A 15,238-nucleotide genomic window follows, 5' to 3' on the forward strand; every position below is an offset into this window, starting at 1 on the left:
GATTTGAAGTTTTTTTGTTTTAAGATAGCGACCTTCATGTCTGTGATTGTGTGACCAGAGAGATTGAAGTGTTCTCCGACTGGTTTATGAATGTTATAATTCTTGACATCTGATTTGTATCCATTTATTCTTTTACGTAGAGACTGTCCAGTTTGACCAATGTACATGGCAGAGGGGCATTGCTGGCACATGATGGCATATATCACATTGGTGAATGTGATTATTACCAGCAGGAGAGTGAGTTTGGGGGGGGGGGCGGAGGTTGAGAAAACCTGGATTTGTGCTGGAAATGGCCCAACTTGATTATTATACACATTGTAAGGAGAGTGATCACTTTAGATAAGCTATTACCAGCAGGAGAGTGGGATGGGAGGAGGTATTGTTTCATGGTCTCTGTGTATATAATGTCTTCTGCAGTTTCCACAGTATGCATCCGATGAAGTGAGTTGTAGCTCACGAAAGCTCATGCTCAAATAAATTGGTTAGTCGCTAAGGTGCCACAAGTCCTCCTTTTCTTTTTGCGAATACAGACTAACACGGCTGTTACTCTGAAACCTGTGATAGATTTGTAGGTTTGCATTAGACTGCGGACCAGGTAAGTGTGGGGAAGGGGAAACACCACCTACATAATTAAGTTATCTCACCAGCATATAAGGGAGCAAGTATTGCAAGTTTTAAGGGTGAAAGGCAGACAGAGAGAGGGGAGTTAACAGAACTACACAATTTACTCTTCCTGTCTCTAAAAACCAGATCCACCCCCAACTTCCCTCCTAGCACAGTTGCAGCCTTTTTACATGCAGATTACATCTGATGAACAGTTTAATAGCTTTTTCCAGACCAATGACAAAACAACCCCCATGTCATCTTGAAGGAATATTTAGTAAAGAATAGTATATCAGGGCTGGTGCTACATCTTCATTAACAGGCATTTGGAAGTTGAAAGCCCAACTGATTGACAGACAGATTTAGCTGGAATGTTCTCTGCAGCCTTCCCCTTTTCACAAAAGGAAGGTCTATGATCACAGATTAGGAAGGGAATAAAAAGTTTCAGCATGCATGACAATGCCTGGCGGTGCCCTTTAACAACAAACAAACACCAGGTACAACAAATAGCCTTCAGATCTCTCCTCCCAGCCCTCACCTCCCCCCCTCTCTCTGCAGGCGTGCACTGGCAGGCACAGTTAAATTCCAGCACCTTCTTCACCTACCCCCCAAACTACTATCATCGCGATTCCTACTACACAGTGCCTGTCTCTCACACTGGAGCCCGTCAGTCTTTTCTGCTCCAACCCAAACAGATGCCAACAGACCAAGCGAAGGGGAACGGTGCAGGAAACCCGGCCTGCCCCTGCACCCCTTATTGAAACAGGCACAACCAGAGGGGGGCTCTAGCATGCACATTTATAGACACACGCACGCATCGCTCGCTCTCCCTCTCTCCCCACATTCTTGTACATCTCCTCCGCCTCTGGCGGCAGGCTGAGTGACAGGCCCCAGCCACCAATGCGATCGGCCTCTCTGCCGGCGAGGCGGGAGCTCGCTGCGAGCGGAGCCAGTAGCAGCGCCGCTTCCTGAGCCGTGGTGCAGGGCTGGGGGAAGCAGGGGGAGGAGTCAGGGGGCAGGAGTTTAGGAAGAGGAGGGAATGGCTGTCATCAATGAAGTCATATTCATAATCTAGTCCCTCTCTCTCCGGTGCTGTACTCTGGGTCACTCAGAGAGGGAGAGGGGAGACCTCCAGCGCGCCACGTTTCTGGAGCAAGGTAAATATAACTTATAACTCCCCTCTGACCCCCTTTCTCCCCTGCACCCCCGCCGCCTCCTGCTAACGCACTCGGAACCTGCACCATTAGTCAGGCTCCTTGGGAAAGAATGAGTTATTATTTGATGACACGCACGCACCTAGCCACCTTCCCCCCTCCCTTAAAAAACAACAACAATAAGCATCGCTACCGCCCCCAGGGACCAGTCACGACCCCCCCCTCCCCCGTTTTCCCCCAGAGGAGAGAAATAAGTTTTGGATCAAAACAATTCGGAAATAATCATTAAAACCTTTCCTAAGCCCGGCTCCTGACTTCGGAGTCAGCTGCACCGAGAGGGAGCCTGGCGGAGGAGGGGACAGGGGACGTTGCTTGCAATCTATTGCATTTTAGAGGAGGCGACTGGAGAACCGAGCCAGCAATAAATAACAGTAATCAGCTGCTCTCGCAACCTTTGGTGGTGCTGCTGAAGCGAGCGTTTAAAAAGGCTCCGGGCAGGCAGCAGCAGAGACAGAAATAGATCCCAAGAAGCAACAGCCCCCTCCCAGGAGCAGCTCAGTGGCTGCGATGGGGTCGGTAGGCTAGGCTGGTCTTCTCTTCCTCTCCCCATTGACTGTGTTTTGGTGGCTATAAAGAGGGGGTGGGGGAAGGGAGATTTCCCCCCCTCCTTCCCCGACCCGGCAGCGGCAGGAGGGTTAGATTTGGTGCATGTGGCGAGGGCGGCTGCAGCTGAGTGGTGCATGTTGAAGTTCACTGTGTCCTGCCCTGGGGAAGGAGAGGGCAAAGCGTTGCAGTTTGTAGGTGTTTTGCAGGGGCTTTGTTGCCTGGGGGGGTCCTTTTCTTTTAATGCAAATATTTAAATAGACGTGGCGGAGGGTGGGGTGGAGGAGGAAAAAGATTGGGGGGGGGGAAATGCTTGTTAGAGTAGCAGCGTTAACCAGCAAAGCCAAGGAGGCCATGATCCGGATAATCTCCCTGGCTGACTGTCACAAACATTACTCTCACACACACACACACACCCGGGAGAGCGGGTAGAAAAGAAGATTGGGGCCCGGACTTCACGAGCTGCGGCTGCAGGTCCTGTTGCCTTATAGTTTAGTCACAGGGTCTCTATGCCATTAGAAACAAAACATCAACGCTTTAGTCAGTCGCTCCTCTTCTGCTGAAAGGTGTCGCGATTCACTTCCTAAAATAGCTTCTCTCCCCCCCCCTTCTTCTGCAGCCCCCCCGCCCCCCTCCTTGCAGCAGCCTAGGAAGCAGAGAGTGGCATAACATGCGCTTCCAATTTTTATAATCACCTTCAAAGCAAAAAAACATTTTATTTCCGGTATGCACAGAAAAATGTGTCAGTCATTTTTGGGGGGAGCTGGGGGTGGGGGGCGTTGTGCATGCACATTCATGTTAGCATACATTTGTGTTCGGTGGGGAGAAGGGAGCCTCCTCGCTACACCATGGGAGGGGGGATTTTTTTTGGTTACCAAAAAAAAAAAAAGTTTTCTGTTGACGATTAAGTGAAGGAGTGGGGGGGGGGGGGAGCTAGCAGCAAATGTTGCAGTTTGTTCATGGTCGCTGTGCGTTTGAGTGAGTCGAGCAGGAGAAGGAGGGCAGCTTGAACTAGCTTCTCTGTGTCTGCTTGGAGAGAGGAAGAGGCGAGGTTTAGTGGTGGCTGGGGATTTCCCCCCCCCAGTGTGTGTGATCAGCAGCAGAGAATCAGGAAGTCACAGCCGCCAAATACAGACTCTCGCTCTCTCTCTCACACACACACAGACATGTTTGATCAGCATGACATGATGACGGAGAGAAGAAGGGGAAAGACAGGCCTAGCTTTGCCATGAAACATGCTCTCAGTCCGCGCATCTGGCTTCTAAACCCCCTTGTGCGTGCCTAGATCTGTTGTTTGGTGCCACTTCATTAAGGTAAAGGTCTCTTAACCCAGCAGGGGAAAGCTCTGACTGCAGCCATTGCTCTGTAAAGTAAGAGAAGGAAATGGGGCTGGCTCCTGCAAAATGGATTTTTAGGTCTTGTCGATCGGGTCTAAAACTTTCCAGAAAGGGAGGAGGGAAAATATGGCTCTACTAAATGTGCTTGCTAGTGCCTGTGTCTTTTCTGTGTGTGGCTTGAAGCACCGATGTGTGTTGCCAGATAGAAACTTGAGGCCTATGCAAAACTCCCGGAAGATTCACTGTGGGGTTTTAAAGGCAAAAGCTTACTATTTAATGAAGAAAACCCGAGTGAGAAAACTTGTATTCTCCAACTATCTCAAGCTCTAGGGTTCGGGGACAGTTCAGTTTGGATTCCTTTTCATATTTTTAATCAGAAGTTTGTATGTGTGTATAATGCTTGGTGCTTCTCCCCCACACTCCACGTTAGATTAACTCTTGAAAGCTTTTACTTCGCAAACAGAGAGGAGGAAATTTATAATGTTGTTGGTTTTTGTTTTTCCAAACAAAATGATAGTGTTATAACAAAGAGATGTTGGTGAATTAGGTTTTTACTACAATAAATAATTAGGTTGAAAAAAATCAATGCCACTAAATTTATTATTAAATGCATATTTTGATTAAATCTTAGTTGTTATGTAGAGTGTATTTGAGCTGGTTTTCCTTTGTGCTTGCAGTTTTACCTTTCATTTTTATGTATCAAAATTTACAAACGTTTGAGAGGGTTCCATTCTCTCATAGTTATTTTGATTAAGATTTTAGATAACTGGTTAGTAATTTGCATGAAGAGTTAGATACAAAGGTTTGAAAATTATAGCAAACTAAATAATGAGGTCATTTTTTTTTCTTAAAAAGGCATATTCCAGGTCTCTCATATACAGCATTGTTCTCCTCTGCATTAAAAAAACAACAACCCTTTACTTCAGTATCCTTTAGTTCCAGCCACTAACCCCGGAGGTCTGGAGTAGGACAATGAATGTTAAGCCAGAATTCCATTCCTTCGGTAGTATATACCAATTACACGTTAGGAGGTGGGGCAGCTTTTGCTGTGTGAGTTAGTGTATTGTTATGCAAATCAAGGCACACTTTCTCTTTGGGAACCTAATTGCCCTATTATTCTCATTGACTTTTTTTCTTTGTTAATCAAAGAAAAAAAATGATGTACCAAAAGGACAGGATTAGAGACAGGTTTTATGCCCATATGTAACAATCAGCAGTATGAGGCAAAAAGATCATACCAGTAATGAGCATTTTTAAATAAATTCAAAGTTAGGCATATCGTGAGACACATGTGGACTTGACAGAGGTGAAGGTAATGCTTTGTTAAATACAGTATCTCTCTTATGAGTTATGTCTCAGCTTCAGGACTGGCATTACTATGGTATTTCATAGAAAATATGCTCCACAAGAATGTGTTCAAAGCAGTCTTAGATCTTTTTCTTTTATTCATTTCTAAAGTGGTCTATGAGCATTTTTCGTCAAGTTTGAAAAGTGCTTTGACCAATACCTGAGCTTCAGATTGACAAGAAAGAAGTAACCCAGCTAGCACTTTTATATTGTGAATGTTGGAATTCTATTTAATATATTCTTGACAGAAGTCTAACTAAAATTAATATCCGAAAATATCTTATTTTCAGTTTTTGTTTGAAGTTAAGATCAGAAGGTGCACAGTAATAACTTAAAAAAAAATGTCTGCACTCTTTCTCAAATTATGGTCCTGATTAATAATATTGATGTGATCCCTTTTTAAAGGGGAATTGTCACTAGAGAGCAAATGAGTATGCCTGCCACAAATCATTAAACACTGTTTTTGTGTATTTTTTTGCTGCTATTGATGGGGATTGCATGAAAAGAGAGCCTCCTAGACCTCCACCCACCTCAGTGCAATTTCTTCTTTCTGATTGATTCCCCCACTGAAGTAATAAACACAGGATTGTGACATAAAGATCACTTGTCATGAAAATGGTGGCAGGCAGAAGTTTATGACTCATTAGCAAGATAAAATAGAGAATGGAACATTGTGGAGCAAGCCCTCATTTTAACACACAAGTTTGGTAGTTTGCAAACATGACATGACAATGAAATTGGGGATGTGAATGGAATTTTTTTGTCTGACACATTTAAAGTCCCCTCTTCCTCATTCAAAAGTCTCTCTCTTCCCCCTCCATCTTCTTTCTTTTTTATCCTTGTAGGGTAGAAGGGGCTATTGCAAAACCAGATTTTCAAAGCCTGGGGTATCTAACTATAATGTTAAAAATATTTGGGGGAGTACACATCACCTCAAACAGCCTATGTCTTCACTAGGAAAGAAGGTGTGTTCTTAACCTGACTCAGGTAGCTCAGTGTGTGAGTTAGATATTCATATGAAAACTACAAACTGCCTTGTCTTCACTAGGATTTTACCTTGAGTTAGATAACTTGGGTTAAGAACACACCTTTTTCCCCCCCCCCCGTGAAGACGAGGTCAATCTGTGCCCCTAAATAATACAATGATTTGTTTTTCCTCTCCCACCGCATAATGGATAGTTTGTGTTCTTCAGAATCTGACATGAAGAGGACATTCAATAACTGTGATTAATGCCTGTAGAAAAGGTCACAGTATAGTAATTTAATCCCTAACCAATCAGCAAAGCCTTGAGTCAGTCTTCAGTCCTCCTAAACAGAGTACAATCTACACGTGTAGCGCTGAAGAGTGCTACTAACTCTACATGCAGACTTGTTGGGGAGAGAACTTGATCTTATGGCACCTTAGAGACTAACAGATTTATTTGGGCATAATTTTTCCCCTTCTGTTACTCAGACCTTCTTGTCAACTGTTTGAAATGGGCCATCCTGATTATCGCTACAAAAGTTTTTTTTCTCTTGCTGATAATAGCCCACCTTAATTGATTAGTCTCGTTAGAGTTGGTATGGCAATCCGCATTTTTCATGGTGTGTGTGTGTGTGTGTGTCTCTCTCTCTCTCTTCCTGCTGTATTTTCCACTGCATGCATCTGATGAAGTGGGTTTTAGCCCACAAAAGCTTATGCCCAAATAAATGTGTTAGTCTCTAAGGTGCCACAAGTACTCCTTGTTCTTTTTGCTGATACAGACTAACACGGCTACCACTCTGAGACCTGATCTTAGTTAGCATCAGGATAGGCAGTTCAGTGGGACTTATTTCTCACTCCTCTGGTTTGTACTCCAAACTGCAAGTTGCCTTCCAAAAGTGTTCTTTATCACGAATTACTTAAATATGTGAAGCGAGATCCTGAGCTGGTGTAAATGTGTCTAGTTCCACTGACATAAATGAAAATACACTTGTTTCCATGAGTTAATGATCTGGTCCTTCACCTTTACTGGTTTGTAATGTTCTGTGTACCCTTTTTTCACAGAATTGCTCACTTGTGATTAAACAACAATATTAGTGTTCTATTAGATGTTGTCTAATGCTGTGGTATTTTATAAGAATTTAACAGATGCATAATTCACTGGAATTATTTTTAATCATGGTTCATTCATTTTATTTTGTAATGTATTACCTTCATTACTTCCTGATTTGAATTTTCGGAATTTTTTGGTTTCAGTTATACAATGTGACTTTTTTACTTACAAAAATTAAGCAAATGTTATGAAAAGTTAGTAATGTAATTCTTTTTTCCCTGTTGTCACAGAAAGGGTGCACCCCTGTTTTCTGCTTTCAGTAACAAAGTATCCTGCTTTTCTGTTGTATCTTTTAAAAGCACCTGCTGGCCATGACTTCAATCTGGAGATGGGTTGAATGGTCATTATATCCCAATAGATAACATCAGAATATTGTAACATCCTAACATTGTGAGGCACTCTGGGCTACAGTGCTGTCAGCATGCTGCTGTCATTCAGCTCTGCTTTGTCTTTCCATGAGATCCTCATGGTCCAGATACCTTGCTCTGCGTTATCTGGATGAGACCCAATCTAGGTTGACTCAGTCTGGAAAAGATCAAGGTTCTGTTTGCTGGTGAGAGGCAACAACTAGAGGGATTGAAAATATGTGTGGTTGCTTTGTCTGTTGCTAGAGTATAGCTGTCCTATGAAAAAGTGGTCTGCAGTCTCTGGGTCCTTTGGGGTGCCCAACTATTCTTGGATACCCATGTAATAGCTTTGGCATGCTCTGCTTATTTCATTTGGATCTAGCCAAGATGTTGCAACCTTTCCCTGATGTGGAACAGCAACAAGCACCCATGCCTCTGTTAACTCTAGGTGGTAATACTACGTTGTTCACTATCTATGGTTAATGTTAAAGACCACCTCAGAGCGTCACCTAGGGTAGAATATAGAAGCATGCCTTCTTTGGGCTTGTTTGCCCAGGATGTTATAACTCCCCAGGTAGACACTTATTCTGGTATGAGTGGCTTTTTCTGGTTTAGCTTACACTGCTTAGAAAGCCACATAAGCTAACCTGGAAAAATGCCCTCTTGTACAAGAATAAGTGTGTCTACCTGGGAAGGTACACCAGTATAACAACTATAGTGGTTTAAATTCATACCCTACCTTATCCCAGAATAAGTTCATGTGTAGACAAGCCCTTAGAGTGGATTGCATACTACACTTTACAAGCCCATACTACACCTCTATTCTGTGAACTATAGTAGCTTCCACTCTGCTTCTGGAGTAATTCAGTGTTGTTTCTAATAGATAAAGCCCTAAATGGTTTAGATCTGGCTACCTCAAAGGCCATCATTCCAAATGAGATCAGCAGACAGATATGTTGGGGATTTGGAGGTAGAGGCATTCTTGGCTAAGGATTTTTTTTACTTTGGTCCACCAGATTTTTTTACCTTCAGAGCATAATGAAACACCTATATGTTGGTCAACCATTTGCTTAATATGAGTAACTCCAGGTTTATGCTTGGTTAGGGCACTAGGGGGTGAGAGCTATTTGAGACATTCGGTGTGGACTATTTAACTTAATGTGGTTCTGTATGCATTCTGCAATGTGCTCAGCTGCTATCGGTGTTTAAAAATCAAACCAGTGGGCACGCAAATACCAATGAAACTTCTGCATTGTTCTTTATGTATTGTTTAGTAATATTTAGCAACCAAGAGCACTTGTAACAGGGATGACTGTGTGCCCCCCTCGTGGCTAGAGGTGCCTCTGCTGTGCCCTGCCCTTGTTTTCCCCTTCACCAGGGCTGCTGTAACAAGCTCCACGCTCTCTCTTTCAGTCAGAGGCCTTCTTAAGGCCTGGATGTTTTATTAAATTAACAAAGTTCACACGCACACACAATATCTTCCACCCAAGCTTAAGATGGGCACAGCCCCTTCATCCTGAGGAACTCTCTTTTCCTCAGGGACCACTGGAGGAGACCCTCTTTCCCTGCAGCTTCACTCTGCAGTTCTCTCACTGTAGGAACCCCCACCCCTGTGGCTTCCTGCTGACTTTTGCATTGGGATCACTTGACTCAACCTAGGTGTCCTGTAATCAGGCCAGGGGTAGTCAATAGACGGACTGCAGGCCAAATCCAGACCACTAGACAATTTTAAACAGATCCCGAAATCTTTTTATTTACTTATTATCATTATTATTCTTTTCTCTAGATCTTGACTTATACCTTGACCAAGAAATTTGGACCTTGACAAAAAATAATTGACAACCCCTGCCCTAGGCTTTCCCAGCCACCGTGTTACAAACACCTCAGTGAAGTCTTCTGGACACACACAAAGCAGTAGGGTCAAACATTTTGTGGTCAAGGTATTTATCTGGCCCTGATAACGCATTCAAATTCTACAGAATACGAGCATTCTGCACCCCATTCAACAATGACTGGTCCAGAAAAGGCTGTATGATCTTGTCACAAAACTAGCAGATCCCCAGGAGGTCTTTTGCCTTAGCTCTGGATCCCATGGGCTTTCCCTCATCTCCCATCCCCATGTAGCTTAATTGGAGCCACACTGACATGAAGTCCTTCCTGGGTCTGCCTGTGGCAGATTCAGATAATGTAATATCAGGAAGGAGGATAGCATGCTTCCCCAGGATGAGCCCAGTCACCACCTGCTCCCCCAGTATAGACTGCAGACACAGAAAAGGATCTCCTAGGCCCATATAGGTGTGGGAAAGAAAGCCAGATTGCTTTCTCCCTCGGTCCGCATACGGAGAGATGCCACATGCCATTCTATCCTCTTCCATACACAAGGGGGACTCTCTCTCCCACAAACATATGGACCCAGCAGAGCCCTTCCTGTGTCTGCAGTCCATGCAGTTTTGTGCTCTCCCTGGTAGGAATTTGAGGACCCTGATGCAAAGGTATCGTGGTTGAGTGGTTAAGGTGCTTGACCTCAATCCTGAAGGTTGTGGGTTTGTGTCTCACTCAATCTCACACTGAAAGGCCACTTCCAGTTCACATAGCTGCAAAATAGGTAACTGATCCATTAGGGTTGCCGAAGGCAGTCGGATGTGATGCTGGCCACATCACTAGCTGGTGTACTGTTGGTTATGAAACTGAAGTGCCTTACTCATTTCCACCTGATGAGCCATTGGCTCAGGGGAACTATCTCTTTGATGTAAAGGGATTCTATTAAAAAACAGATGCAAACTTTCCTTGAAGCCACTGTAATATTTTGGCTTGTGAGGACTGCAAGATTGGGCACTTAGTTCTGACTATATGGGTCAGGGGAAACGTGTTGATTTTTTAATATAATTCTTAAAACACTATTGCAAATGCTCTTCTCATTTCTGTAAGTAAGTAAATTCCCCGTCCAAACTAATTGACCAAGACTGACTATGACAGTGTTCTTTTGTTTACTTATCTAAATACACATGGCCAAATGCTAGCCAGAGATATGCTGCTGTAATCTGGACATAATTTGACCCACACTCTGCCAACATTGTAGTTGGTATCTCTTGGTGAAATTTTGCTTTTGAATTGAGTCTGAGATTTTTTCAGAGGAGTTTAAAGTTGGCCACCTAAGTCTCTTTAAGCTCCTTTGATGATCCCACTAAACATATACCCCACATATTTTTGAAACCTATTAAGCCATAATCTTTTTTACAGTTCTGCCTTATTAACAGATCCTCATTTGATAGAATAGTGTATAAACTCCTCTGGTTTATAGAGTGGCACACTGCTTTTTCATTTTGTAGACCACTTCTGACGCAGAAAATAGTTTGGACCACCACCACTATTAAATCCTGTGGACCCTCAGGCAGAACTTGCTGCTGGCTCATAGCCATAGTTATTTAATTTTTTTACATTCCTCCAAGAAGTTAGCTCTTATAATTTACTGCTTGGTATAGAAGAATTGTGTTCTTTGTAAAATAAAATCTCTGAATATAAATTGGTTTAAGAAGATTCCACAATGTTATCTTAGAAGATTGGGTGAGTTTATCCCTCTTAACAGAAATAAAACTAAAGGGCTTGATCTGGAGTAAGGCAGGCAGGATTCACCCCAGTAGTGATTGTATTTACAGCTTAGGCAGTTGGTACCTCATTAGAAATGAATCTTAAATCTTCCAAGTTCGCTTACATGAACTTTCTAATGTACATATAAATTACCTTGCCGTTTACATGAAGCTGTAACTGAGGCCTGTTAATTTTTATGAAAACTCAAAATTAAGTTTGAAATAAATGTGCATATAAAGGGAGTGTTCAATATCTCTTCTAATGAACAGGTTTAGGTACAAGTAATGCCTGAGATATTGGATTTCAGGATGTTGTGCAATGAAAATATTTATTGTACTTTCACATTGATTGCATAGTTTCTGTTAAATGCAGCCTTAATGGTGGTGATGCTGCTAGGTTTTACCTTGTTAAAATGTGTTTGACTTCCATGATATAGGGGGACAACTATAAAAGGGTCTTTGTAATGCTGCTCTACATTTCAGCATGGTAAATATCCCTTAAAAACTCTTTTTGCTGTGTGGAAATGTCTTTGATTCCAAGAACAGTCTTATTGCAGGCCTCTGAGAAGCTGTATACAGTTGCGATCATTTAAAAACATGATTCCTTTTGTGGGGATGCCAAGGGATTGCAGGGGGACTAATTAGGCCCTGTGGTGTTCTGTTGTTATCTTTTGTTTTGAAGAGTAAAGCTTCAGAGGTATCACTGTCTCATTCTGCAAGGAGTGGGCTCCCAAGATAGTTTATTTTAAGTGAGTTCAACAGCACTTGTTCCAATTTGTTGCCTTGACTAAAAGTAGAGAAATAAATAAATAATGAAACATAACAGTAGAGAGTTTATAAATAAAAGCTTGTGAAAAGTTTTTTGACTCCTGACAACACCTAGGTTAATGGGGAGAAATCAGGGAATGCTCTCAATGTAGAAGACCTTTTTCTTATTTGCAATATTTGGTTTTGTGAACACACAGCTTGTTGAAAGGAGCAAGATTGTCAATACTGTAAATTTCAAATTCCATGTGCACAGAACAGAAGCAATAGGGAACAGCCAGCAGTATATCCATCCCCATCCTGCCTTGCCTTCAGGCCTCCTGTCTAACCTAGTGGAATGACTGTAGGGTAGTTTTCTTTTTTATGTACATTCAGTCCTTGGCAACCAACTAGCAGAACCAGTAGAGAAGCCAGTTATGATGATGGTTTACACCTGTCCTCTAGTAACTGGGTCGAGATGACTTATTTCATATACATCACTGAACAGCCACTAGAGGATAATGAGGTTGTGTTATGGCTTAGTTTGCATGTCTTTGGCTCTAGATCTGGGAGATGAAAGTTTCTGTGTCCCGTTATCAGTCCCCTGACCTGTCCACTCTTTCTGCAGAACTCTGTTAACTCTACTGTATTTTGATGCCATACGGTAAAACAAGAATTATTATTTTTAAAGCACCTGATTTAGAAATAAGTAATTTTTTTTGTTGTAGTTTTAGTTAATTATTATTATTTCTTGGCAAACCATGAAAGGGAATGACCTATAATTTCCTTTCATTGACTTAGAGGACATCCATGTTCTTGCATTACATGAGTCTTTCATTGACATTGGTGAACTAAAAGTTCTAAATGTTGGACAATGACAAAACTCTTAAGTGTGAGAGAGATGAAGAATGATCCCAACTTGTATCCTGTTTCCATTTATTTTGTTAAATACACAGAAATAAATAAAATGGTTGGCTCTCCAGCGAGTTTGAGGGCTTCTAATTCATTCTCTGGGCTCTTGTCATTTTATAAGTCATATGAGCTGCATTCTCATGGTTTCTGACATCAACAGAACCCCTCAAGTGAATTACAACTCTCTTTTCACTCCAGAGCAGTCTGTCCTTTGTGTATTTCACTTGATATCACTATTGCACACTGAGGTAATAAAAGTCCTAAATTAATGTCTTGTGTGTGTGTTTTTTTTTAAATCAGTCTAATGTAAAGATTTTATATTCATAAAATCCTTAATTTTTTGTGCATTATTATTTTTATAAGTAAGAATTTCACCCCAATCACTTCTGAGGCACGTAGGGAGAGATTTTCAAAAGACACAGATGTGAGTTAGATGCCTAAGGGCTTGTACATACTAGCATTTACTTTAGTAGAACTTATGTTGCTCAGAGTTGTGAATACCCCCACCACCACCCCGCCACCAGTGATGTAAGTTACACCGACCTAAGCATGAGTGTGGCTAGTGCTGTTTCGGCGGGAGAAGCTCTCCCACCAACATAGCTACCGCTGCTCGGGGAGGTGGAGTTACTATGCCGATGGGAGAGATGTGGCGATTTTAGTATAGACGAGCCCTAAGTGTCCTTCGTGCCTTTAACAATCTTCCCTCTAACTCCATGAGATATAAATTGGTGTTAGTGATTTAAGTTACTTATATTTGTATTCTCCAGGTGTTGTTTCCTGTAGCCTATCAAATACGCTGTTCTGTGCAGGATGGAATGATTTAAGTCATTTTGATTTAAGTTACTGATTTTAATTATGATTTAAATCAGCAAGCAGGAAACATTGATTTAATTTATCAGTTTTAATTGTGTTTTGCATTTGTACTTTTCAGTTATTTTCCTAAAGGTTGATTCTTATTGGTTGATAACCGCTCAAACATGTTGATTTACAACTAAGTATGACATTACACTGAATTTAGTGCTGCTTTTTGCTAATCAGGAGGATAAATCTATATCTATACACATTTAGTTGAGCAATTATGTCACTTAACATTATATTATTTTTACAATTTTTATACTTGTTAGAAAATAGTGAATGGTGCAGTATCTAGTAAATCACTGTAAATAAAAAGGTAATCATTTTGTGTCAAGGTTTAAATTTGAATTTCCATCCAAATAATTTAAAATGCACATTTTTTTCATGACATAAAGTACCTTAAATGTGCTGGATGCATAAAAGAAAAGTTTATGAAAATGTGTTTTGCATTTAAAATTAACTGATTTATTAAATAAAACTTATCTGTAGTTTGTGAATTGAACTGATTGTTTCTAGTCACCCTGTCCTTGAAAATTTTAGAACTAGTAGATCTCATCCTTTCACACTCAGATTTTATTTATAGACTGGAAGGAGAAAACAAGTTCTCTTAATTTTTCAACTCCAAATTGGTTTCTTAACTTTGAAGAAACTAGTCATTGAACTGAACTAGTTGAATAAACTGGAGAAAATATTCTGTCTGCACCTGCAGAAGAGGCTACTGCTGTCAGAAGCTGGTTTAGCACTTCAACAAACTATGGCTCTGGGTGCTTAGCCAGTGACTTTGATCAGTTCAGTATTTTTACTTTTTTTAAATGTTGGCAGCAAACATAACCTGCTTGATATTTTTGTATTTAAATGATTGTCAATTTAAATTAAATTGTAAATAGGTTCATTTTAATAAACCTGTATTTAATTTAAATAAATAAAATCCAATTTTTAATTTAAAAAATTGCTGATTTTTATCCACCTTGCTTCTGTGAATGATTTATAAATATATCCAGAACCTGCCTGAACTGTCTCATTTTTCTAGTCTTCCAATGACCGTTCTGAAGGATGGGCAAATTGCTGCATCACACTAAGGATCATTGAAGCATTTTCTGCTGATGACAAGTCACCTGTATGTCTGATGCTAGTCAAAAAAATTGTTTTATCAAGCATACTTTCTTACTGACTATACTCCACTAATCCTCATGTTATATAAGAAATACTGTTTTGTTTCTTTTTGAAATTAGAGCTGCTCTGTTGATCGGAAAAGGGACGGAATATAGATGTCCACGCCAACAGATCCTGGCGCAATGCCTCATCCTGGCCCTTCCCCGGGGCCAGGCCCATCACCTGGACCAATTCTAGGACCTAGCCCAGGACCAGGACCCTCTCCAGGTTCAGTACACAGCATGATGGGACCGAGTCCTGGACCACCTAGTGTTCCACATTCAATGCCTAGCATGGGGCCCACTGATTATCCACAGGAGGGCATGCACCAAATGCACAAGGTAATTGTATCTGCAAGTGAGCACTATGTTTCTCAGAGTTACAGCTACTGATAAAAGCATACTTTTATATTGTCTGCAGCCCTGTATTCTATTTTGTGGCTCACCAGTGAAACTACCAACTAAATTCTGATTCCATCTTTATTACTGGAGATGATGCACAATTCAGATTGCGCAGAGCATG

The 15,238-nt window shown here is 41.4% G+C and overlaps 1 protein-coding gene across 5 annotated transcripts in view; it reads left to right on the forward strand.

The window, feature by feature from the left end:
- Window positions 1-1,610: 1,610 nt before the first annotated feature.
- The window catches only part of SMARCA2 (SWI/SNF related BAF chromatin remodeling complex subunit ATPase 2), a 182,944-nt gene continuing 169,316 nt past the window's right edge, over window positions 1,611-15,238 (forward strand). For 4 of the 5 annotated variants that reach the window (XM_073345221.1, XM_073345225.1, XM_073345223.1 and 1 more), the window contains exons 1-2: window positions 1,611-1,760; window positions 14,797-15,057. In XM_073345221.1, coding sequence (XP_073201322.1) covers window positions 14,833-15,057 — 225 coding nt within the window. In that variant the 5' untranslated portion in view covers window positions 1,611-1,760; window positions 14,797-14,832. Of the gene's footprint in view, window positions 1,761-3,524; window positions 3,674-14,796; window positions 15,058-15,238 lie in introns of all 5 variants that reach the window. The other variant, XM_073345222.1, reaches the window with a different exon arrangement.

Source organism: Lepidochelys kempii, chromosome 5, assembly GCF_965140265.1.
Source record: "Lepidochelys kempii isolate rLepKem1 chromosome 5, rLepKem1.hap2, whole genome shotgun sequence".
Lineage (NCBI taxonomy): Eukaryota > Metazoa > Chordata > Testudines > Cheloniidae > Lepidochelys > Lepidochelys kempii.